This window comes from Peromyscus californicus, unplaced genomic scaffold (assembly GCF_007827085.1).
Source record: "Peromyscus californicus insignis strain IS unplaced genomic scaffold, ASM782708v3 Scaffold_2__1_contigs__length_46816999, whole genome shotgun sequence".
Lineage (NCBI taxonomy): Eukaryota > Metazoa > Chordata > Mammalia > Rodentia > Cricetidae > Peromyscus > Peromyscus californicus.
Genome location: NW_026294540.1, coordinates 29,117,578 through 29,144,553, shown reverse-complemented (window position 1 = coordinate 29,144,553; position 26,976 = coordinate 29,117,578). Strand labels below are relative to the sequence as shown.

The window sequence follows — 26,976 nt, the reverse complement described above, 5'->3', positions numbered from 1 at the left end:
TGTGATGGGACACGTCTCACAGTCCTGAGGCAGGGAGAGGGGCTTGGACCTGCCTCTACTAAATGTACCTCCCCATGGGAGGCTTTACCTTCTTGTAAGAGGGAATGGGGGTGGACTGGGGGGGGGGGAAGCTGAAAGTGCAAGTGGAGGGAAGAGGGGGAATCTTTGGTATATAAAATGAATTAAAAAATTCTTAATAAAATATTAGTTATTAGCATCACTATAAAAATTCTCATTTTCAGTAGTAGTTGTTGATAAAACTAGTAACTGATGTTTATTTTATCATCAGAAATCAGGGGATTTGGTAGTAACAATGAAGTAGAAATAGAGTCCCACAAGAACCAGGGAGTTGAACATATCTATCTTAGATTGGTGTCATTATATCCTTATGCTCCATGACAAGCTCAATGAACACCCAGAATCCTGCATGAGTACACAAGATTACCACATCTTCATCTTTGTATTTATTCACAATCTGAATTGGTTTCTGGTCCAGTGGGATGCAGCATCATAACAGACCACTATGCATCAAGCTCCACTTACAGTCTCATCTCTTGACACAACCTTTAGAAGGATTGGTTTTTCTGGTTGAAGAAGTCCTTGCTTGGCAATTTTTAAAGGGATCTGCAACAGTCCAGCAAGTACAAGAAGCAGTCAGTGAAACAACACCAACCACAAATACCAAGAAGAGACATACAAATGCCAAGAGTGTTTTACAAGGACACAAAAACTACTTTTACCTCCCATGTCCTTCCTTAGGTGTTATCTACCTTTTTGGAGACAGGGCTTCTCACTGGCCTGGAACTCACAAATTATATAGTCTAGCAGCTTAGTAAGCCCCGGGAATCTGCTGGTCTGTCTCCTCAGTGCTGGGATTACGAGTGCATGCCAACACACCTGGTTGGTAATAGGTGGGTTGGTTGGTTGGTTGGTTGGTTGGTTGGTGTTTGGTTGCTGGCTGGATTTTTTGGTTGGTATGTTGGTGGGTTGTTTGGTTTGTTTGCTTGCTTGCTTACTTGCTTGCTTTGTTTGCTTTGTTTTGCATGAGTTATGGGGATTAAGTTTAAGTCCACATGCTTTCAAGGCAAGAACCTTACTGACAGACCTATCTTCTGAAGCCCCTGAATTTAGACAGTCATTATACTTAGGTCTTTATAAAGCAAAAGATGCAACTCTAAAACTGAAATACTTAAATTATCCAATAGATATTGCAAAGAAATTCCTTGGACAAATAAATCAATATGCTTTTCTGCAAATCAATGCCCCAGTTAAAAAGCAAAACTCCCCAAAAATATAACTTCTGAAAAAGCACACTCACCTGAGTTTCCTTACAAGGCTGGAAGGAGAAGTTCTGCAGGACTCTGACAAGAGCAATTTTCATGTTCATGAGAGCAAACCTCATGCCAATGCAGTTCCTGGGTCCATCCCCAAAGGGCAGATATGTGTAAGGATTAATGCTACCCTGGTTTTTCTTGCTGAACCTGGTCCCACAGGAGTAAATGAAGACAAGTTAATGAAGCCTAAGAATCCACAACAGTCACTTGCTTGATATTTTTTAGATACCCATAAGCAGTAGTAAACAGGAAGCTTTCCTGAGCCAGTTGTGGAAATTCTGGTGTGACTTTTAGAGTTTCTTACTTGTATACAATGCATTGTGATTGTTTCCCTGCCACATTAACTTCATGTATACCCTCCCTAACTCTATTCACTGTCTTCTTCACAACTTGTCCCCTCCTATTTTCATGTCTATTTTGTGTGAATCTTTCACAGGTTGTCACAGACATTGTGTGTTCATGACGGCAAAGGCTATGTTCTAGCCAGAAGACACTATTGCCACACCTCCTCTACTCTTTAGCTCCTACAGTCTTTCTACCACCTCTTCTGTGATGTTCTCTGGGCCTCAGAGTGGGTGATATGCCATAGGAATTATACAAGTCACAAGTGTGGGTGATATGCCATAAGAATTATACAAATTACAAGTCTTCCCTCTTGCTTTACCATGGAGGAGCTTTTAGTCATATTGAGATGAAGTAAATGCTGTCTAAAACAAACATTCATTTTTAAACATGATCTTTGCATTTAGTATGATGTGTTCATTCTCTGAGACATAAGAAATGAAGGAAGAAAAGTATGTTATTGGCTGAACTAACACTCGTTAAAGCAGGAGGATAAAATTCTTACCACTACTGAAATTGTTTCCCTTGCACTGTCCTCTCTCTGTTATTCTTCTTTCTCTTCTCCATTATTATTTTTTCTACTTTATTTCTCTTATTTCCTTCACTGCTTACCTTCCCTTCCTCCCCACTTCTTTCCATCTCTCACTCTGTTCCTTCCAGCTTCCCATCCTCCCTTCCTCCACCCTTCCTTTCCCTTCCTCTTTCCCCTCCCTTTCTTCCTCTTCCTTTTCCTTCCTTCTGTGCCTTCTAGCCTCCCTTTTTCTTCCCTTCCTCTTACTTCTTTTTCTTCTTGCTCTTCCCTTCCTTCTTACTGAATAGTTTAAGTCAGATGATTTACAAAGACATACAATGCTACTCTAACATAATATTATCATTAATTTATTTCTCTATGTGTTCCTTTGAGTATAAAAATCTAGGAAGATAGACAACTTTTATTCAAATTATATAACATATAAATGATACTTAAGAGAAATTTTTTGGTTTCTAGAAAAGTGGCAATTGCAATATGACTATGTGTTTTAAGCTATTTTTTAATAGTTTGGAAAAATTCTAATGTATATAAGACTATTATATTTCCAAAATCATAATGATGATTTGTGGAGGTATGTGAATAAACACCACACATGGACAAATGGTTACTGGTCACATAGAATTCCATTGAGAGTGCTATGGATATTGATTTGTATACAGTACCCTCGTGAATTTGTCAAACATTCTCTGTTGTAGACATTCATCAACATATTGCTTTATCAGTGTTTGGAGTAGTCCCTAATACACAATAAACACAGGCTATCTGTCTCATTATTAAATGAATATAACAACAGTATGGTCAATCATCTGTGTGTTACAAAGCTATAGGAGATGTAATTGCTGAGACTGGAAGGAACACAAAAGTCATCTGGTCTGGAAGACAGAAAAACTAATGAGCTCTGGTTAAGTTCTTTAGCAAGTACTATACATAGACTTAATGATGTCTAAATGGCACATCATGACCAACAACATAAGGTACCAGAAATCAAGAGGTATATAATTAGAAGCAATGAATGTCTAAATCCTAGTCCTTTTGGCTTGCCAGCCTCTGCCCTAAAAACACTATTCTTTATTTTGCTTACCAAAAAAACAATTAGACTGTAGAACTATGACTGAAGCCTGACCTTGCCTCTGGGTTTCCAGAAGAGACCACCTGAGCCACATCCAAAAGAAGAGTGCCTCAGACTCCTAGACAGCAGGCAATATGGCTTTGAAAAAGTCACATAAGGTAAGAAAGTGGCCAGGACAACAGCCAGAGGCAAATAATGGAAGGACCTGTGGTCTCCTCTGTCCTCAGCAAGGCTGCTCAAATGACAAGGCCCTCAGATGACACCATTACAGCTTCAGTGAAGAACCCAGGAGGCAAAGTGTAGTCAAATGGAAAATGTAAATATTCTCTAAAGGTGAGGGGAGCAGCTAAAGGGAACAGCAAGAAAAACCTAGGCATGAAAAGCCTAATGCATAAAATGAGATAGTGTGGAGGACATTGTGACAGATGCTACTCTTGTCTTAAAAGTTTGAATAGGTAGATAGGTAGATAGATAGATAAGTAGACACAGAGACAGACTGCTCTTGCTACTTATGTGACTTCAACGCCAAGAGACAGCACATCATGCTTGGACTAGTCCAGTTCTGGGTAATTTATCTTTCCCATATCCCTGTACCTTTCAGGGTGGAACTCCTCAGGCTCTGGCCAATGCTTTGGGTCTCTGTGAAGAGCAAAGGTTGGTACTACCATCACAGTCCCTTTGGGAATGAGCACCCCATTGATTTCAACATCTTTCTTACAGACCCTCTCAAGTCTTCCAGCAATTGGATATAATCTGAGAGTTTCATTCACCACCATGTCCAGATACTCCATCTGGACCAGGGTATTATAGGTGGCAGGTGCCTACAAAGGGAGAGAGAGATTTTCATAAATTAAGATTTTGAGCTAACTTTCATCTGTAGAGAACTACTAAGGGGTTACACTACCAAAGAAAAACTCCTGTTGATGAAAGACCTTAGAATTTAAAAAGCATTTTAATAACTGATACTTGAAAATGCTCAATGCACCTATAAGAAATGTAGGGTAATTATGAAATATGGACACTTTGTGACAATCCCAAACCCAGGACCTAAAATCCTCAGCATTACTATATACTACTTTTTCTTTCTTATGTAGGGAACCATAACTAACAGATCATAATAATTAGAGTCAACAACTTGACACACTTAGAGTTACCTTTTCACAGAAAGGGCACATACATGTACTTGAAGGTATATAAACATCGGAAGAAGAAAAATCCTTATTGTACTTATTTGAAAATATCCCATGTGGCCATTCTTTCAAATATATATAAACTGTGGAAGCATTAATAGGATAAAATTTTAAATGATCTGAGGAGATACTGGTCTCTTCTATATTAAAGGTGACAAAAGACAGATATAGTCATTGCCATCAAAATGCTCAGTTCCAACCCTGGTAAAAAGTTACAATGAAAACAGGATCCATCACTCAGCCACATTCTCTATTGCTGGTCCAGTCCACTGGTTGTTCCCTCAGGGCTTGCCTGGGAGCTCTGAAGAGAACGATAAGCCAGACAGATGGCCCCACAGACCACATAACCTCACATCCCAAGCCTCCCAGTTTGGGCAGAGTTGTAAAGACCAATGTGAGAAATGTTTGACTATTACTTTATGGGACTTTCAGACAAACCGTAATGTAGGGTTAAGAGTTTGACTCAGGCCGCCTATGAGTGGAGAGAGATGTGTGGGACAGAACTAAATCAATCTGCCTAGCCCATTCCAGCCAAGGCCAGTCACACTCAGCCAACAGCAGGCAATAGCACACCCCATGACATCAGCAGACCTGACTACCGAGACACTTGACTAGCCAAAGTTCATCTTCCATGCCACTGTGATTTGGTGGTTGTTTTTGATGACAGATAATGGATAAAGCTGTACCAATATTCATGAACAAAGACATTGTTTTCCTAAAAGCAGTAAGTAGCCAATGCCTGTTTCCCATTCATTTCTCTTTTTAGAACCTTAAGTAATGGTGGTAAAGGAATCGATGCTTATCACTTCATTGAAAAAATCTCACTGATAAGGAATCATTCATGTCAATGTGTCTCCTCTTCCCTTCCTCCCTCTCCAGGTCCCGTCCCCTCACCTTATTGGGCAGAGCTGCATCAATTTCATCCTGCAGTTTCTTCTGGACATCAGGGTGAGTGGCCAGTAAATACAAAGCAAAGGAAAGAGCGCTGCTGGTGGTCTCATAGCCAGCAAAAATAAAGATAATAGACTGAGCCACAATCTCCAGATCGGATAAAGCTAATGGGAAAGGAAATGCATTTTATTTTATTTCATTTGTGTGTGTGTGTGTGTGTGTGAGAGAGAGAGAGAGAGAGAGAGAGAGAGAGAGAGAGAGAGAGAGAGAGAGAGAGAGAGAGAGGGAGGAGGGGGGAGTATGCCATGGCATTCTTGTGAGGGTCAGAGGACAATTTGCAGGAGTGATTTCTCTCCTTGCAACATTTGGGTCCTTGGGTATGAACTCAGGTCTTTGGCTTGGTAGCAAGTACCTTTATCTGTTGATCTATATTGCTGGCCCAATAGACACATTTTAGGTAAAGGAGATCAGTATTTTTTTAAAAAATTATGATTTGTGGCACAGGAGACCACTTCCTAAATATAACACCAGTAGCACAGACACTGAGAGGAACAATTAATAAATGGGTCCTTCTGAAACTGAGAAACTTTTGCAAGGCAAAGGACATGGTCAGTAAGACAAAAACAACAGCCTACATAATAAGAAAAGATCTTCACCAACCTCACATCTGACAGAGGGCAGATCTCCAAAATATATAAAGAACTCAAGAAACTAAATATCAAACTACTGAACAATCCAATTTAAAAAAAAATGGGCTACAGAGCTAAACAGACAATTCTCAACAAAAGAATCTCAAATGGCTGAAAGACTTTTAAGGAATTGCTCAACATCCTTAGTCATCAGGGAAATGCAAACCAAAATGACACTGAGATACCATCTTACACCTGTCAAAATGGCTAAGATCAAAAACACTGAAGACAGCTTATGTTGAAGAGGATGTGGAGCAAGGGGAACACTCCTCCACTGTTGATGGGAGTGCAAACTTGTACAGGCACTTTGGAATCAGTATGGCAGTTTCTCAGAAAATTGAGAGTTAATCTACCTCAGGACCCAGCAGTACCACTCTTGGGCATATACCCAAGGAATGCTCAATCATACCACAAGGACACATGCTCAACTATGTTCATAGCAGCATTGTTTGTAATAGCCAGAACATGGAAACAACCCAGATGCCCTTTAACTGAAGAATGGATAAAGAAAATGTGGCACATATACACAATGGAAACTACTCAGCAGAGAAAAACAATGACATCATGAAATTTGCAGGGACAGGGTCTCTTACTGAACTAGAAGCTCATCATTTCAGCTAGTTTGTCTAGCCACTCACTGAGTTCTGGGGCCTCCTGTTCCCACCCTCTGGCTCTAGGGCTATGCAAGCACATGTAGCTTTACCTAGCCTTTTTTGTGGGTGCTGGGGATCCAGACTAAAATTTTCATGTTCACAAAGCAATTGCTCTTAACCACTGAGCCATAACCCCAGCCCTGGGAAATTGACTCCATATAAGTAAAATAGATGACACCATTTGCCCTTTTAAAAAAATTATTCTGCCTAAAACTTAGTTTCAAACATTTTGAGTAAGTATGAAATAGAAAGGTTTGAGTGCATGAAACATTAGCAGATCTATGAACTATATTGGTCTTAAGAAACCTGAGGCAGTGGTATGAAAGCTACTCAAAGTGTGGTCTGTGGACCAGTAGCAACAACTTGGAAGCTCTTAGTAGAATCTCAAATCCACCCCACGTCTCCCTGGTCAGTGTTTGAACTTTTATGAGCTGTGATATTTATATGCATAAACCATTGGACAAATGAGTATTACCAATCTTCAAAATGTAATTCAGAAATGAGAGAAATACAGAAAAAAGGAATAGCTACAGAGTATTTAGAGTGATGGGGTAGAGAAAAGGCTCAGCCTGTTAAGAATATAGGCTACATACCCTGATAATCAGATTGGTGACTACACTAGCTGTCACCATAGAGCCTTCACCCAGTAACTGATGGAAGCAGATGCAGAGATCCACAGCCAAGCACCAGGCTAAGCTCTGGGAGTCCAACTGAAGAGAGGAAAGAGGATTCTATGAGCAAGGGCAGTCAAGATCATGATAGGGAAATCTACAGAAACAACTGAACCAAGCTCATGAACTCATAAACTTTAGACTGACAGCTGTGGAAGCTGCATGGAACCAGACTAGGCCCTCTGCCTGTGGGAGACGTTGTGTAGCTTGCTCTGTTTAAGGGGCCCCTGGCAGTGGGATTGGGGTCTATCCCTGGTGCATGAGCTGGCTTTTTGGAGCCCATTACCTACGGTGGAACACCTTGCACAGCCTTGATGCAGGGGAAGGGCCTTGGACCTGCCTCAACTGAATGTACCAGGCTTTGCTGACTCCCTGTGAGAGGCCTTACCTTTCTAGAAGAGGGAATGGGGAGTGGGTTGTGGGGAAGGCTGGAGGGGAGCAGGAGGAAGGATGAACATGGGATCTGTGGTCGGTATGTAAAATGAATAAAAAATTTTAAATAAAAAAGAGAATGTAGGTTGTAGTTGAATAGTGGTGGCACATGCCTTTAATTTCAGCACTTGGGTGGCAGAAGCTTGTGGATCCCTAAGTTTGAGGTCAGCTTGGTCTACAAAGCAAGCTCCAAGACAGACAGAAAAAGTCTGTCTAAAAAAAAAGAATGCAGGCTGTTCTTGAAGAGCACCTGAGTTCGGTTGTGGGCAACTCACAGCCACCTGTAACCTCAGTTCCAGGGATGCTCTCCTCTAACCAACACAGGCACCTGCACTCATCCATTCACACAGACATACACACATACACAGAAATAAATTAGAAAATAATTCCTTAATTGAAATGGTAATGACTAGCAATATTCTAATAAATGGAGCCTCATTAGAGATTTTGTTTTTAATCTCAAATGGAAGAAACATCAACTCCAGATAAACTGCATCTGTGGAATGCTGCACCCTGATGCTGTGAAATGCAGCCCTGTTCCCTAAGACCCAAGCTTTTGACTAAAGCTAAACTTGACCAAGCAAGACTGTCCTTATGTATGTGCTCCTTATTTAACAGTTTTTCTTTACAGTACAGGGATTACAACAAGGTAGTCATCATGTTATCTTCCCATAAAGTATAAACTAGCCGGTCAAGTATAAACTTGCCCACAGTCATTGAGCATGAATCAGATGCCATGGACAAGACCAAGAATGAATCCTAATTATAACTATGGGCCTTCGGTGATAATATGAACATGTAGGTTCAATGCTCATAACAAACATATTGCTCCATTGAGGAATGTTAAAAATGGGAGAGTTTGATGGTACAGCAAGATGGCTCAGCAGGTAAAGGGCCTGCTGCCAAGCCTGATGAGCTGAGTTCCATCTCCAGAAACAAAGGGCAGAAGGAGAAGACAGAATTGTGCAGATTTTCCTCTCACCCGCACACGCACACCATTGCATGTGCACGCCCACATATATACACAAACAAAATAAGTGAATTTCTAAAATTTATTCTAAAAAGGATGGGAGACTGTGCACATGAGGGGGGCAGGAACATATGAAAGCCTGTATAAACTCAACTGAAATTGACTGTGAGCCTATAATTTCTCTAAAATTTGTAAACTACTTTTTAAAATATATAAAATTAGAGTAGAATAGGAAAGAACTTAGTCTGTTCCAAAGACAAGTTTCCTTGATGAGGGATGAAGAGTGTACTCATCTGATGCTGTAAGGCCAAATGTTTAGACTGTTGTTAGGGATTATGCTGGTTTAATAAAGTGGTGGTTGTAGATTCTCCTCTAAGATCCATGACTTTACCAGCCCTGAGTAGTTAGCTGGGTTTTCAGTACCAGGCATGGTTTCCCTCTTGATGAGAAGGTCTTAAATACAATTAGAGAGCTGTTGGTTACCACCAAGGTGTGTGTGCCACTACTGCTGTGGAGCCTAGTCTGAGTAGATATATCTACAAAACACTCCCACACCCAAGGTTCAGGGGACATTGCAGATGAGGGAGCAGGAAGAGCCTCTGTGATCAGGAAGTCCTCTGTGAGACTGTCTCCTAGTAATATCAGAAGCTATGCCTATAAAGTCTCAATAACATGACTGCCCAAACACGAGCTGACAAGGATGACACCAATAGATATGCCAAAGTGCACGGGGAGAGTTCATGAGGCCTCAACACTACACAGAGAATGACAGGCAACTAAGCAATGCTGAGAGGGGGAGAAACAGTCTTCTCCAGGGAAGAGCACAGTTATTCGGTACCAAATTGCCGTTGCTGAAGGCATACATATGTATAACGTCATACAGACTTAGCAGATTATATTTAGGCATTTATGTATATACATATGTGCATTCAATAACAATGAAAAAAGAGAACGTGAAGTTGAAAGAGAGCATGGAGGGGTATATGTTAAGGGTTTGGAGAAAGGGAAAGGATAAATCTTGTGATTATATGTATTATGATCTCAAAAAAAGAGCTCAGATGCCCATATGGAAGGCTTATTCAATGTACATGCCTGAACGAACCTGAGTGTCAAAATAAGTAATGATAGTGAGGGAACAGAATTAATACATGGGATTGTGCAGGGGAGGTGAGGAGCAGGAGCAGGAGAAAAACAAAGGGGAGAGAGGAGAGAAGAGTAGGAGGGGAGAGAAGAAGGAGGAGGAGTTGTGGAGGATGAAGGAAGGGAAGGAAGAGGAAGAAGGAGGAAAAAGAAGAAAATGAAACAGAAAACAGACGGCTTGCCCCTCTCTTACACAGAACAAAGCTCATAGCTGCATAGGATGGGATGGCATTAGAAAGCCATCATTCTTCAACCATCACAGCAATGGTTTCCTCAAAAGCCACCCATGATGGGATAAGGAGCAGGTGAAAAGCTAGTAAGAGTAGTGGGGTATGTGCTTAATCCCAAGGCTTTCTCCACACGTTCCATATCAACTACACAGGAAATCAAAGCTTGGCTGTAAATCAAGAGCTGGACAAGCATTCATTCCAGGTTTCCAGTGACCATCACCACTGTAGGGCTGTTCCTCTCACTGGGTGTCTACATGAAAATCTCCACGCAGAGCTTTTGACTCGGGCGATCTAGATGAGGCCCAGTTGGTATCTGTTCTGTAGTACCAGATCCAGAGACCACTGGTGATCTCCAGTCCTGAATTGCATGCTTACGGCTGCCCTTCAGGCTTTGAACACAGTAATAATCCTGTGCTTCTAGAAAGTTCCTCTGGCTGCTGTATATAATGTCTACATCTGTGGGTTGGGGTGGAGTTTTTTTTAAGGGGTTGGAATTGTTTGTTTGAAATTTGGAGACATAGTCATCTACTTGAAAATCCTTCTGAATATTTCCAGGACAAACTCCTCACTCTGAGGTTCCCCATCAGCAAACATAAAACATTCTTGCTTACCTTTATGAGACTCCTTGATGTTGGAACTCTGGGAGTTTATCATCAGCTGAAGAAAATCCACTCTTTGCTGAAAGAATAATTTTTGAAAGATTCAAGGTCAGTTGAGAGGTCAGAGTGAGTCACAAGTGCAGAACTAGTCACCATTCTGATAATAATGCTTATTGAAAGTCCAGAAGTCTGGCTGGGCTTCCCAAAGTCAATGATAAATAAACAAACAACAAAAAAAACCATACACATGTCCATACACATGCTTTGGAGAGCAGAATGCTTTCCTGGGTGAACACTGGCTCTGCATCCAATGGCTTTCTTTGGTCTTTCCTGTCTTTGACCCTGAGTTCTCTGGCTTCTGAACAGTCCAGGTTGGCCCCTTCCCTTTGCATGTGTGCTCACACAGAAGTTCTGGACTTCAGTCTGATGTCCTCCCATTTTAATCTCAAACCATTGTCCTTATGATGAAACTTGGAGGCAGAATGACTGAGAGAGACAAGTCTGGGCTTCATAGCAAGATTATCTCAAAAAACTTAAAAGTAAAATGATAAGCTTGGAAATGAAGTGATTTCTTGCCAGTATGAGGTCTGGGGAGTTAAAGTACCTGGAAAGAATTTGTAAGCAGAATCATTATCCTTTTAGGAAAAGGAAGTGGTAATTTTGTCTCACTTTTTTTAAATTTACATTAAATGATGCACACGAAAAAAAATTATACATAGAAATGGAATGAAATGAAAATTTGATGCATGTATATATTGAATGTTGCTTAAATCAGGTTAAGTATATTTTTCTCAACATCCATTACTCATCTGTGATGAGAACTTTCAAAGTCCATTTCTCTATAGCTTTGGGGATTTTTAGAATGACTTCAATGAGCATAGGAGTACAAATGTCTCCCACACAAGCTTATGTCATCTTATGACTGACAGGAAGATGGCTGGATCACATGGGAGTTCTATTTTTAACTTTTTGCTCATCTTTTTCCTCTGATGTGAACTAAGATCACTGAAGACTTAATCTTTGAAGAAATTATCCATTAATAATGGTTGTTCCTTCAACCACATCACAAGAGCACTTGTTCAGCTATGTTCATATCAGCATTGTTTGTAATAGCCAGAACATGGAAACAACCTAGATGCCCTTCAACTGAAGAATGGATAAACAAAATATGGTACATATACACAATGGAATACTACTCAGCAGAGAAAAACAATGACATCATGAGGTTTGCAGGCAAATGGATGGATCTAGAAAAAATCATCCTGAGTGAGGTAACCCAGACTCAGAAAGACAAACATGGTATGCACTCGCTCATAGGAGGATACTAGATGTGGAACAAGGATGACTGGACTGCTACTCACATCACCAGGGAGGCTATCTGGAAAACAGGACCCCAAGAAAGACACAGGGATCTCCCAATGACGGAGAAATGGAAGAGATCTACATGAACAGCCTGGACATGAGTGGGGGTAATGAAGGGCAAGGGTCGAGGGAAAGAGAGCTTGGGGGAGTGGGAGATCCCAGCTGGATCAACAACAGAGAGGGAGAACAAGGAATAGGAGACCATGGTAAATGAAGACCACATGAGAATAGGAAGAAGCCAAGTGCTAGAGAGGCCCACAGAAATCCACAAAGACACCCCCACAACAGACTGCTGGCAATGGTCGAGATACAGCCCTAACTGACCTACTCTGGTGATGGGATGGCCAAACACCCTAATTGTCGTGCTAGAAACCCCATCCAACTACTGAGGTATCTGAATGCAGAGATCCATGGCTAGGCCCCGGGTGGATCTCTGGGAGTCCAATTAGTGAGAATGAGGAGGGTTTATATGAGCGAGAATTGTTGAGACCAAGGTTGGATAAAGCACAGGGACAAATAGCCAAACGAATGGAAACACATGAACTATGAACCAATGGCTGAGGGGTCACCAATTGGATCAGGCCCTCTGAATAGGTGAGACAGTTGATTGGCTTGATCTGTTTGGGAGGCATCCAGGCAGTGGGACCAGGTCCTGTGCTCATTGCATGAGTTGGCTGTTTGAAACCTGGGGCCTATGCAGGATCGCGTGGCTCGGCCTGGGAGGAGGGGACTGGACCTACCTGGACTGAGTCTACCAGGTTGATCTCAGTCCGCAGGGGAGGCTTTCCTGGAGGAGGTGGGAATGGGAGTTGGGCTGGGGGGAAGGTGAGGGGGGCCATAGGGGGGAGAACAAGGGAATCCATGGCTGATATGTAGAACTGAATTGTATTGCAAAATAAAAATACAAATTAAAAAAAAAACAAAAAATGGTTGTTCCTGTCTGGGTGTGATGGCTCACACCTTTAATCCCAGCACTCAGGAGGCAGAGGAAGGTGAAAACCAAAATAATAATAATAATAATAATAATAATAATAATAATAATAATATGATTATTAATAGCTTCTCTGTTGGGATCTTCCAGTCCAACATCAAAGTCATAAACTCTGTTTCCAATATGAAACTCTAGAATAGGATTAAGCTGGATACCCAGGGCAACTTGAACCATTGTTCAAGGATGACATGTTTGCTGATCACATGTAAGGATCTGAATTTTATTTTATCTCCAGCACTGAGAAAATAACAAACTTTGATTTTTTTTAGATCTATCCATGTAGTTTTCCATAATTCCCCCAGTTTACATCCCCACAAATCATATGCAAGCAATATCTGTTTACTAGCATATGGTGAAATTCTTGCCCTAAAAATATTTATTCTGTGGTACACTAATTGTCAGGCATATCATTAATTTTAAATGCTTTCTCTGGCTCATTTTATTTCTCTATTCCCAACCACTACACTCTTCATTCTCTTCTAAATATCAAAAATTCCCTGTCCTTAACCTACACTCCTCATGTAACTTTTAAAGATGCAGAGGAAATATATATGCATATTTGTTTTATAGAAAGAGGGAGAAATGCATTATCAATAAATGAAAGTCCTCGTGTGAGTAGTTATTACCTTTGCTTTCTCTTGCATGCGATCCTCCTTCATTTGCTGTACAGAAGTTTTAAAAAAGCTTATAACATCTTTTGGAAACAAGCAGATATTTAATGCATCGAATACTGGGATAAGGAATGGAAAGAGTGCTAGAGGGGAAAGAGAAGAGAAACCGTGGTGAAAATACAAATTTTACCTGGAATGATTACATTTATTCCAAACACTCAGAACAGTAAAAGTTATCAGGATCTCAACCAAGACTCTCTCTCTCTCTCTCTCTCTCTCTCTCTCTCTCTCTCTCTCTCTCTCTCTCTCTCTCTCTCGCTCAGGTTCCAGGCCACTAGCTGGGAAAGGGTGTGTCAATGTACAGCCACTGACATAGAAGTGATATCAATGGCACCTGCTGCATGGTTTCAGGGTTAAATCCCTTGACCTCTCACCCTTGACATGTTGGACTAAGGTCTTTTTGGATAAATCAGGCTTCAGTCTAGTTGCTGCAATTAATTGTGATGTTCAAGAAAGAGCTGTCACGCTGGAGAGATGGCTCAGTGGCTTAAGTGCTTGCCTTGCAAATGTGAGGCTCTGGGTTCAGTTCCCAGAACCCACATTAAAAGCCAAGTGCAGTGCCTCGGGAATGGCAACATGAGAGGTGAAGACAGTGAATTCCTGGAAGCTTAATGACTAATGAAACTTGGTGAAGTTCACCTACCTACTTGGTGAAGTTCCAGGCCAGTAAGATAGCCTGCCTCAAACAAAAGGTGGCAGATGCCTGAAGTTGTCCTCTGACCTCTGCATACTTATATATACTCCAGTGCATACACCCATACACCCATATACTCCAGTGCACCTACCCACCCACCCATGAACACAGACACAAATAATGATGATGATGATGATGATGATGATGATGATGATAACATTAACCAAAAACACAAAAAAAAATGAAGAAAACCTTATAAGATAGAGACAAAACAATATCCAGAAGGATATTTATGGTATTGAGGAAAAACTGATGCCATATGACAATACTTTATAGCATGTATAAAGTAGAAGGAAAAACACACTTCAAGCAGAGAGAGAGTGGATACTACTGACCAAAGTGCAAACTAATAAAATAAAAAACATGGAGGAAATCAATGAAAACAAAAGATTCTTCTTTGAAAATGTCTTCAGAATTGGCAAAACATTAGCTGGGATTGTTCTAGAATTAGAGTGATGGCTCAGATTACTAGCATGCATAGTGAAGTGGGAGGAGAATAATGTTATGGAAAACACAAGGGCATATAAAGGAATCCCACTAGTAATTGAGCGACTAGGACAATAGCCTCAATTATACATCTTAGCCAGAATGTACAAATTCCTAGAAATACACAAATTGTAGAAACTGACTCAAAAAGAAATGCATACAATGCATAATAGACTGGTGACATAATGAGAAGTTATTTGTTGCAAAGCAAGCACACAGAGATCCATAGCATTCCTCACAATCTAGAGAAAATGGAAAACTATGACAAGAGGAGATTATCGGATCAATGTGTTCCAGGATCATACTTAATCTTACCTCCTCCTATCTAGCCTTAAGTACAGAATTTAAAGTGCTGCTGATTTTTTAAAAAACGCTATCCACAAGGAAAGCCTAAAACCAGAAGCTTTCAATGATGAATTTTGCTAAATATTTAAAGAAAAGCATATGCCATTTCTTCCCAAATATGTCCAAAATATAGAAAGGACATGAAAACATCTCCAAAATTTTCCATAAGGTGAGTAGTACCCTAACACTGAGACCAGTCGAATATCTCACAGGAAAAGAAATCTACAAACTAACATCACTTGTAAATGTGGTTGCAAGATTTTCAACACAATATTAGATACTAAATCAAGTGACTATAAGAAGAGTTATATTACCCTAACTTGGTAGGATTCATCTCAAGGATGCTCTGCTGTATAACTGAGTGTATCAATACAAATGAAAATGAGCAAAACAGATGAACAGATGAAAAAAAAACAGAAAAGCCAACACTCTTTTGTGATTAAAGACATGTCCTTAATTAGTTCAGCACATTGTATTAGATATTACTATACAACTCAGGACTTCCCCTTGAGTATACATCAAAAAACAACTGAAAATGTGTTGAAACACAAACTTGTATAATATTCATAGCAAGGCCGGATAGTGGTGGCAAACACCTTTAATCCCAGCACTTAGGAGGCAGAAGCAGGCGGATCTCTGTGAGTTCAAGGCCAGCCTGGTCTGCAAAGCGAGTCCAGGACAGGCTCTAAAGCTACACAGAGAAGCTCTGTCTCGAAAAACAAAAACAAAAAGAATATTCATAACAGCACTGTTTCACAACAGCCAAAAAAGTCAAAACATTCCAAATATCCATCAGTCACAGACAGAACATGACATGTCCATAAGATGGAATATAATTCTGTCATAGAAGAAATGAAATACTAATACACACTTAAGATGCATGAACTTTTAAAACATACTAATTTGAAAGTGAGATACAAAAGGTGACATTATACAGTTCTATTTGTATGAAGTGTCCAGAATAGGCAAATCTGTGCAGTTAGAAAATAGACTTACTTGTTGTTTATGCCTGTGAGAGGTAAGGAGTTAGTCATTAAAAGTACAGAGTTTCTGAGATGACAAAAATGTTCCACAGCTGACAACAATGATAGCTGAAAATATTTTAAATATACTGAAAACCGTCTTTTGGCCTGTTTAAGTAGAATACTGACAACATATGCAGATAATATTTCACTACACTGTTACTTAAAAAGACAGAAAGAATGAAACATTAGGTCACGTACTCACTGTGAGGAACAATGGATCAAAGATGTCAAATTTTAAGATCTTCTTTATTTTTTCCACAAAAGGATCCTGTGGATTGTTGAGGGAATCAACATTCACACCAAATGATGTGGCAGTGATCACATCCATGCTGTAGGCCCCAAAAATGCTGAGGACAGAGAGAAATGGAAATTAACAGCTACACCTCTTCCTACTCCGCCTAAGACACATAAGGTGTGAAGTAGGAGTAAATTCATGTCCAGCTAAGATAATCAGAGTGCCACACAGAAACCCTTCCTATGATGCCCTTGTTCCAATCATACTCAATTGTGAGAAGTTTTTCAGGTGACAGTGCTGTACCTGTCTTTGTGCTGTGCATGGATACTACGATGGTTAGTTTTAATTATCAAAATAACATAATCTAGAAATCCCTGGGAAGAAACTCTTAAGGAGGAATTGTTTATACCAAGTTGGACAGGCCTATGGGGTGTTGCCTTGATTGTGTTAATGGATGTGGGAAGACATGATCCACATTAGCATTCCCTAGATGTGGTGGTTTGAATGTAATTGGCCCCCAATAAGCTCATAAAGAGTGGCACTTTTAGGAGGTGTACCTTTGTTGAAGTAGGTGCAGCCTTGTTGGAGGAAGTGTGTCACTGTGAGGGTGGGCTTTGAGGTCTCCTATGCTCAAGATTCCACCCAGTGTCCGAGTTCACTTCCTGTTGCCTGTGCAAGATGTAGAACTCTCAGCTACCTCTCTACCACCATATCTACCTGCACACCACCATGTCCCACCATGATGATAATAGACTGACTCTCTGAACTGTAAACCACCCAATTAAATGTTTTCCTTTATAAGAGTTGTCGTGGCACTTTGCACAGCCTTGGTGCAGGGAGGAGGGGCTTGGACCTGCCTCAACTTAATGTACCAGGCTCTGCTGACTCCCCATGGGAGACCTTGCCTTGGAGGAGATGGGAATAGGGGATGCTCTGGGGGGGAAGGCTGGGGGTAGGAAGAGGGAGGACAGGGGAATCTGAGGTTGATATGTAAAATGAATAGAAACTCTCATAATAAAAAAAATAAAGAAAAAAGAAAAAAGTCGTTATGTTCATGGTATCTCTTCACAGCAATGGAAACCCTAAGACACTGGGTTCAGTCCTGAGCTTTGTAAGTGTGGGAAAGATAAGCTAAATATTAAGCTTGTGTGTATTCATTTTACATTGTTCTTCACTGTGGATGTCAATTCTCTCCCTCTACCATGTGGCTCCCAGGGATCTAGCTCAAGTTATCGCTTTGGTGGCTAGTGCCTTTACCCACTGAACTGTCTTGCCAGACCAAGGAAAGATTTACTATTTCATTGATAGTCTCAAAAAATTTATGATGGAATATAAATTGTTTGACATTTTAACTTTCCTGGTACACACACAGCATCCAAGTACTTTCTCCATCTTTTCTACTGAATCAACACTAGCAAGTTTGTTTAGATAATGTCCCTTCTTTCTAAATTATCTTTTTTTTCTAGAATTTCAAAAATGACAATTGAGTAGATGGATTTTTTCCACAAAAGGATCCTGTGGATTGTTGAGGGAATCAACATTCACACCAAATGATGTGGCAGTGATCACATCCATGCTGTAGGCCCCAAAAATGCTGAGGACAGAGAGAAATGGAAATTAACAGCTACACCTCTTCCTACTCCTGTATACAGAGGTGAGACTTGTTCTCCGTAAGTCACCCTACCTTCTTATAGGAGACAACCCTTTGTAGGCTGGCCCATTATAGGCCCATCCTAATACTGCTACAAGGATGTCTCCAGTTTCCTCTGGTCTCAAACTTCAGTAGTAGTCTGAACTGTTGTAATCAGTTGAAACACCATACAACTCACTTTCTACTGGTCCTGGAGTAACCTAGCAATGGACACTTTAACTCCACAGCTGGCAGTTATGGAGTCTCCTAGCATTATTGTTACGATTTGAATGTACAATATTCCCCCAGAGGATCATGCATTTGACCACTTGGTCCCTGGCTAGTGGCACTTTCTGTGAAAAAAATGTGGAAACTTGGAGGTAGAGCCTCATTAGAAGAAGCAAGTCATTTTGGGCAGGCCTTGAGTCTCTATAGTCTGGCCATACTTCCTTCGTCCTGATCGTAGATACAGTGTGATCCACTAGCCTCCTGCTCATGCCGCCATGTCTTCATGCTGTGACGTACTGTATCCCCCTAGAACTGTAAGCCAACATGAAGCCTTTCTTCCTTCAGTTGCTTTTGTCAGGGTCTTTTGTCACAGCAACAGAAAAAGAACTCACACAACAACCCAGCCCCCAACGACCATGCCAGAACTCACTCTTTCATGGAGATGGAATTCCCATTCTCTGATCCATGCCTCATATTTCTCACCAACACATCTGCATACTGGTTAATGATGGGGAGCATCTATACACAAAACAAAACACCATCCATAGTGAGCTGAGGGGCCTCAGTTCCCAGTGGACACAGCTTCCCCAAAGACAAAGCAGGAAGTCCCATTAACACAAAGAGACATTCTTAGGAAGTTTCAACTCAGAGGACACTGCTTGGAAAAGGACTGTGATCTTCCACTCTACTTGTCCCCAGATCTGTTCCTCATGTTTCCAATGACAAGCTTATTACTTCATTACCTCCTTGAGCTTTCCACTGGTGAAGGTTGGAGACAGTAATGCTCGAATTCTCTTCCATTCCTCATTCTCAGCGATGGTGATGGCTTTTTTCAAAATTCCCGATGGACCAAATACCTAGAATCCAAAGCAAAAGAGATGTTGCCCTATATAGATTTGGAGAACTGCCAGGTTGTGGGGAAATGTTAACAGGCATCACTTACAAACAAATTGTTTATAACTATGTCATTGAATGGCACAGGAAATGTGTGTTTCAAATGCCTTACTCTCTGGGAGGCTGGAGGTAGAGAAAGGAGGGTGTGTCAGTTGTGGAGGTTTGATAAAGGTAGGCTTGAGTTGATCGATGTATCAATATGCATGCATTTCAATATTATGCCTAGCTCTACTAATAATATGTAATTAATAAATGCAATGAAAAATTTTAAGTGTATGTGTTGTATGGAAAGTCACAAGAGCAGCAGCTAAAATTGAGCCCAACTGTGGAAGAATAAAGTTTATCTCCTTTAAAAGTAAATGCACACTCAACATTCTGTTCAACATTGTACTGGAGTGAAGAAAAAAATAAAATAAAAAGTATATAGAAAGAAAAAACTTCCCTATTTTTTATTAAATTAAGGTCAAGATAGAGAATTCATGGAAGATGTAAACAAATATCTGGAACTTACAAATGAGTCAATTTGCAAAAATTAAGGCACACTGGTAAGTGAAGAATATGCAAAACTACATTAAATACACAATGACTTCACAATCATTCCAAAGAAAATGAAATACTTTAGGTATGAATCTAACAAAATCTAACAACAGCAATAAAAATGCTCATTTAAAAAAATCAGTGAAAATTTGAAGGAATGAAGAAATGTCAAGAATTCACAGATCAAAACAATCTGCTGGGGAGACGGTTCCGAGGGTAGGGGGGCTTGTTCTTTAAGCATGAGGACCTGGGTTTGAATGTGCAGCAGCCACATTTTAAAACATTTTATGGCCAAGAGTGCCTGTAACCTGATATTGGGGGAATGGAGACAGGCAGATACCAATGGTTCACTGACCCACCAGACTAGCCAAAACAGCAGAGTAGAACAGTAGAACACGTAACATCCTCCTTGGGGCCTCTGCAGGTTCACACATGCACACACATGTACACACACATTTATATAACTCTCACAAATGCAAGATTCAGAATACTAAAATATTGTGCTATGGACATGCATACACACACACATACACACACACACACACACACACACACACACACACACACACACACACAAAATGGAGTCTTATTCAGCCACAAAGAGGAACAAAATTATATCATTTACAGGAAAATAGATGGAACCAAAGATCACATTAAGTGAAGACAAATTCAGAAACACGAATATTACCTATCAGTGTCGATAATAGTTTTTTTTAAAACTATGTTCATACAACAAAATATTATAGGGACTGGAGAGAGGGGTCAGCACTTAAGACTCACTGCACAGCCTCAGTGCAGGGGGAGGGGCTTGGACATGCCTCAGCTGAATGTACCAGGCTCTGCTGACACCCCATGGGAGGCCTTATTTTCTTGTAGGAGGAAATGGGGGGTGGGTCAGGGGGAAGGCTGGAGGGGGTGGGAGGAGGAAAGAGAGGGGAATCTGTGATTGGTATGTAAAATGAATGAAAAAAATCTTAATTAAAAAAAAAAAAAGAAGACTTGCTGCTCTTGCAGAGGACTGGAGTTTGGTCCCCAACACACATCAGCTGGCTCATAAATACCAATAACTACAGCTCTAAAGGATCTGTGCCCTCTTTTGGCCTCTGTGGGCACCTACACACATGTGCACATGCACACACAGAGAGAAACACATACAAACATATACACAAAATAACTATTTAAAAAATAAAAAAGTCACAAGAAAGCCCACTGTTTGTACAATAAATATATGCCAATGCTGTAGAAAATAAAGATAAAATATTTCCAACTAAAAAAAGAAAATACAAGCTATGTGTGGCAAATCTAATAGACAAGGATGTGGGAACCTCGAGGTGAAGGAACAGCTCTGTACCTTGGCTGTTGATGGTTATACATAGGTGCACCAATAAACATGCATGGGGTTACATACCCTTGTGCACACACACTACAAAATAAAGAGATGTAAGATTGGTACTGAATAAAATGTATGGGTTATACAAATTTCCTGTCACAGAAGCATACTAAATTTATAGTTATGTAAAATATCACTATTGAGACAAACAAGACGAGGAACATATGGACCATTGTTATGTATTTTGGGCCAATGCCCTATGAAATTATAATTATTTCATGATAAAAAACCAACATATTGCCAGGTGATGGTGGCTCACACCTTTTAGTCCCAGCACTTGGGAGGCAGATGCAGGTGGTTCTCTGTAAAAACAAAGCAAGTTCCAGGACAGCCAGAGCTGTTATACAGAAAAACCTTGTCTAAAAAAAAAAACCACTAACATATAAAAACATAGGATCTGAGTTTGAATATCAAGCACATATTTAAAAAACTGGACATGGCCCTGTGCAGCTATAACCTCAGCTCTGTGAGGGACAGAAACTGGAGAATTGCCAGTGCTTACTGACTGACAGTCTGGCTCCAGGTTCAGTGAGAGACCCTGTCTCAAGGGAATAAGGCAGATAGAGCAGGACATCCAACATCCTTCTCCAACTTCCATATGTGTGTAGGTATGTGCATGGGCACGCATATGCATATATCTCATGCACATGCACGTAAACATTCATGCCTCGAAAAGACCCTAATATATAAATAAATAGAGAATAGACACCTACCCGACGATTTGTGAAGGTAGAATAACATTCCTTCACCAACACTGTTTTGATCATGTCTGGATCCGTGATAGCCAACACAGGCTGTCGGCCCTCATAAAACCTGCAAAGCAAAGAGGATTAAACCCAGCCATCTAGATTTGATAGTTGGAGGCATGCCAAGGAATCCAGAATCTGATCCAAATGTTATATAACCAACACCTTAGTTATGCAACATGAGCACCTAGTTCAAGTTAGGGATTCTGACCATAGGTCACTGGCATCTCATGAAACGAAGTATAATGTAGGACATTCAGGGAGGGGCAAACACAAAATAGCTCTATACAGAGATCATAATTAGAACTAAATTGGAGTATATGTTACCTGGATGGTGCCTACATGAATATTGCCCATGTACTATTTTTCATAATTTTGCATGATCAAAATATTAGAATACCAAAAAAGATATGAAGTGAATGGAAAATTGAAAGTAAGTAACTTAAGTTCAAAATAGTGGAATATCCAGACACTGGACTGAAACTCAGGTGAACCATCCCTGAACTGTCAAGTCCTGGAGAAAAATCAAAATATGCGACTTTCTCCTCCAAAATCTGTCTGTGAAGCACAACACTGGCAGACATATGGGATCTTTGGTAGGAAAAGCCTCCCAAAATCTTCATAATACATAGCTTATACTCCTGTGGGCTTTGACATTTCCCGTCTTCCCAATGGAAGTTGCCATAATACTTACCCCCACATTTTCCCATATTTTTTATGACATTGTTTGTCAAATTCCCAGAAGCCCTGGAAAGAGAAAGAAAATAAAAATCCATAACTATTTTAAATATACTCTTCTCACCTCTAGTTGGGGCACAAATGATTTGGATCTTACAAAATCAGGTTTACTGTCTACCCCTAGACAGCAGTGAGAGGGGCATTGTTATTCGTAGCTGTCGGAGTAGAAAGGAGATTAAGTTGCTAGAGGTATTTGAAATGGGGATATTAAAGTTTCCCGAATTTTCTCCCAACATTGCAAATACACAAAAACTCACCCTTGATTGTGAATAATTGCCTATGCTTGGCCATTTACCCTTCACTACAAATAACAGCTAACAACATGTCTCTAAAGATTTCGCTTCTCCACATGCTGTTCCTAAAATCCCAAGACTCTTTGAACTGTTCCCTCCATAGACACAATGGAGAAACAGAAGCTAAGGGAATGCCAGTGAGATCCACTAAACTCCTTACCCAGCATCTTTTTCATTTATTTCATGCCTCTTTCCTTAGAAGACTAACAGAATTGTGACAGTGAAGAGACCAGTGGCCTCCTTTAATTTAGAGCATTTAGTCTCCAGCAACTTTCTGAGTGAGAAGGCAAGTGAATAAGAATGATAATGAGTGGGCTGAAGAGATGGCACAGTGGTTAAGAGCATTGCCTGGTTTGCCAGAGGACCAGGGTTCAATTCCCAGCACCCACATAGCAGCTATCTGTAATTCCAATTCTAGGGGGACACCTTTGTGGGCACCCAGAACTCATACACAGACTTGTATGCAGGCAAAATACCCATACACAAAAAAAAAAAATTTTTTTTTTAAATAACAAAGAGAGTTTGCCTTTATTATGGCTCTCTGGCAACATGGAAAAATGGGGAGAGGCCACCTCTACACAGAACACAGCAAAGGAAAGTACTTTCTCCTCTACACATAATGTTGGAAATGAAATACTTGCAATGAGTCTCTGACACCTCAAAAGAAAACTTCTGCTAAGTTTCAGTTATAAATTCTAATTATGCAAATAAAAATTCCAGAAGCGCCGGGCGGTGGTGGCGCACGCCTTTAATCCCAGCACTCGGGAGGCAGAGCCAGGTGGATCTCTGTGAGTTCGAGGCCAGCCTGGGCTACCAACTGAGTTCCAGGAAAGGCACAAAGCTACACAGAGAAACCCTGTCTCAAAAAAACAAAACAAAAAAAAAAAAAAAAAATTCCAGAAGCATGGCTGTCCCTTGCTAGAATCTGCACTAGGAACAAAGGACATTGCCCTTGGAGGATCACAAGTCTGAACATCAAGTCCTCAACATGAGTGTTGGTATGTCAAAGGTCTGAGCTGATGAACTGCGCCAAACCAGATTTTCCAAAGACTAACAGCAAGGCCTTCAAGAAGCTGATCTTGTCTCAGATGGAAGCCAAAAATAGTTTCTGAAATGCTACCTCAGTTCTACTCAAGATCTTGTCTTTTTATTGATGGACCTAAGCCAATCTTGGCAAACACAAGAAGAAAGATAGGGAGCCCAGTGAACACTTACCTTCTGGTGGTAAGCAAAAATTGAACCCAAGAAAGGCAGAGGCTTGGGCCCAGGAATTCCCAACTTTTTAAAAATCCCATGTGAATGGGTTCCATACCTATGAAGTAGAAGAGAAAACTAGTAGATTGGGATTGTCATTGTATGCTATAGTGGCTCACCAGTTGTGGATACAGACACTATAAAATTCAAACAAGGGAGGCAACATGTAGGCAACAAATAACAAAAACTCCAACAGCAATAATTATTTTTAGTCTTCACATCTTCTCCATGGGACTCTCAAAGACCACAACCAGCAAGTGTATCTGAGAGTTTTCTCTTGAGAGAGGAAGCATATTCTCCACTTCCTTGTAACTCATACCTGAAGGTATTTCATTTCATCACTGGCCCATCCTCTTCCTTATCCACCTGTACTAAGGGATTTACATGACCGGACAGACAGGTATAGCAAACACTGATGAATTTTTTAAAACCTGATAAGCAAGTTTATTTCAAAGCATACATGCGATCTATACCACGTATTTGTTTATGCATTAGGCTCCCATTCCTGGCATTATCATAAACAAATGAGTAAATACATCAGTTGTCGCAAATATTGAAAGCAACAACCCCATTTTAACTTTTTGAAGGAAGGTCCTGGGATAGCTAGAGCTGAGAGAAAGAAGGAAATGAAACATTTCCATTAATTGTAAAATATTATCAGATGGAAAAGATGTTGCACAATACTTTAAATACTTACCTATTGTTTAAAGATAAATAAAAATAAAACCACGTTTGAATTTTTCATTTTCACATCATTATGAATGTCTAACTTTCCTTAGAGTAAAATGGTGACAGAAGTCACAGACTCATAGTCTCTCTCTCTCTCTCTCTCTCTCTCTCTCTCTCTGTCACACACACACACATGCATGCATGCACGCACTCATGCACACACACAGAAAGAGAGACAGAGATAGAGAAAGAGATAACAGTGATTCTCAACCTTCCTAATGTTGCAACCCTTTAATACAGTTCCTCATGTGGTGGTGACCCAACTGTAAAATTATTTCGTTGTTGCTTCATAACTGTACTTTTGCTACAGTTATAAATCATAATGTAAACATCTGATATGCAGAATGTCTGATATGTGACCCCTGAGAAAGGGTCATTTGACCCCCAAAGTGCTCTTGACCCACAGATTGAGAACAGCTGCAGCAGAATGAGCTGGGGATGGTGGCCACATATGCTTTGAATCCCAGAAATCGGGATAACCTCTCTCCTTCCCTCACTTGTACAGGACTCCCTTCATTGAAAGGAAATCCTGGGATGGATGTTTTGACTGATGCTCCCAGTAGAACTTAGAATTTTGGTTACAGATTGCCTGCCGTTTGAGGATGCCAAGAGATCTCAAAGCCAGGGAGGAGTAACTCCTTATACTGAGGCTAGAGGATTTGAAAGAAAAGAACCAAAGTCAGGTCTCATTTGCTCTAAAGATTCATCATTTATGGGAACTAGAGAGATGGCTCAGTGGTTAAGAGCACTTGTTGCTCTTGCAGAGGATCCGGAGTCAATTCCCGGCATCTATATGGTGGCTCACAGCCATCTGTACGTAACTCCAGTTCCAAGGGATAAGATGTCCTCTACTGACTTCCATGGGCAAAAATAACACATGTAGTGCGCATATATACATGCAGACCAAGCACTCACATAAAATAAAATGATCAAATATAATACAAAAAGATTCATTACTTAGAAGCAAATAGTTCAACAAATTATAGGTAGAAGGACTGAATTGGGGGAAGACAGAGAGCTCCAGGGAAGGATAACAAAACAAGGAAGAGTCTGAGCCTACCATATAGCCTGGAGTATATTAGGGGCATTGTATAAATGGTCTTAGAAGTGGGACAAGGGAGCAGAAACTAGCCATGTGCACATGAGGCAACACTAAACATCTCGTGTATCAGAGGACACAGGTGAAGATGACACAGAAGCTCCTCCCATCCCCACAATCCCAAGACCTTGCAGAAGAGGCCTCCTCCTATCATACGCAGTGACCAGCTATTTGTAATCTGCTTCTGCTAAGCTCTGGTTGGTTAATCTGGGGAAAAACCGAGACTGAATCAGAGTATACCCCAAGTATAACTGAGGTCACTCAATCCTCCTATCCACAGAAAGTGGAGTTTAGTAGAAGGGGAAGGCCTACTTATCCCCTTGGAGGGATTTGCATAAGACCAATAGCAGCACCTTAGGTCTTAGCATCTTACACTCAAGCAATGTCCCCTTCATTTTCTCTTTGGATTTTCCAAACAGGTAGAGGAAAGAATTATCCAATTCACATCCCCAAGTCTTGATCACTGAGGAGAGGAGCCTGGGCAGTTTACTCACAGGTAGAGGAGTACCAGGCTGGTAACCAGGAGCATCCAGGTTTCCATGGAAAAGTTTGGGATCAGGTCCATTGCCGCTTTCTTTAATCAAGTCTCTCTTTTGTGTTTTATTCTCAGCTCTGTGTGTTGTGCCTTTCAGGTCTGAGCCTGATGAGTTCCCTTCCCCACCCAGCTGTGATTCAAGGAGGCCAGCCTGCAGTGCTTAAGTACTGGGAAAGGGGTTGGCCTGGCCTTGCAGCCAATGAAAACACCAGAGTGTTCCACCCACAGTTCCATGAGTCAAGTGCACTCTCTATCTTAGCAGTTGGCATGGTACCATGGATGTGCCCACTTTGATCTTTGAATTCATTTGGTAATAAATATTAACCAAAAAAAATGCAACCAGTGATTTCAT

The 26,976-nt window shown here is 40.7% G+C and overlaps 1 protein-coding gene across 2 annotated transcripts; it reads right to left on the bottom strand.

Moving 5' to 3' along the window:
- Nucleotides 1–402: 402 nt before the first annotated feature.
- LOC128120628 (cytochrome P450 3A9) lies at nucleotides 403–26,654 on the bottom strand. 2 transcript variants are annotated; one of them, XM_052754785.1, is made up of 13 exons: nucleotides 26,584–26,654; nucleotides 24,217–24,319; nucleotides 22,671–22,723; nucleotides 21,944–22,043; nucleotides 19,153–19,266; nucleotides 18,840–18,928; nucleotides 16,515–16,663; nucleotides 13,722–13,849; nucleotides 10,755–10,821; nucleotides 5,362–5,522; nucleotides 3,872–4,098; nucleotides 1,319–1,481; nucleotides 403–624 (listed from the first exon to the last, which is right to left on the bottom strand). In XM_052754785.1, exons 1-13 carry the CDS (start codon nucleotides 26,652–26,654, stop codon nucleotides 529–531), a joined length of 1,521 nt encoding a protein of 506 aa, XP_052610745.1. In that variant the 3' UTR covers nucleotides 403–528. The 2 variants fall into 2 exon arrangements, with proteins under 2 accessions (XP_052610745.1, XP_052610746.1); XM_052754786.1 differs by having other exon boundaries at nucleotides 24,223–24,319.
- Nucleotides 26,655–26,976: the final 322 nt, after the last annotated feature.

Coding starts and splice junctions, on each gene's coding strand:
- LOC128120628 (XM_052754785.1), bottom strand. CDS start 26,654: ATGGACCTGATCCCAAACTTTTCCATGGAAACCTGGATGCTCCTGGTT. Junction 13,850..16,514: donor TCCATTGTTCCTCACAGTGA/GTACGTGACCTA, acceptor TTTCCCCTCTAG/CACTCTTTCCATTCCTTATC. Junction 1,482..3,871: donor GAGGAGTTCCACCCTGAAAG/GTACAGGGATAT, acceptor CTGTGGGACCAG/GTTCAGCAAGAAAAACCAGG.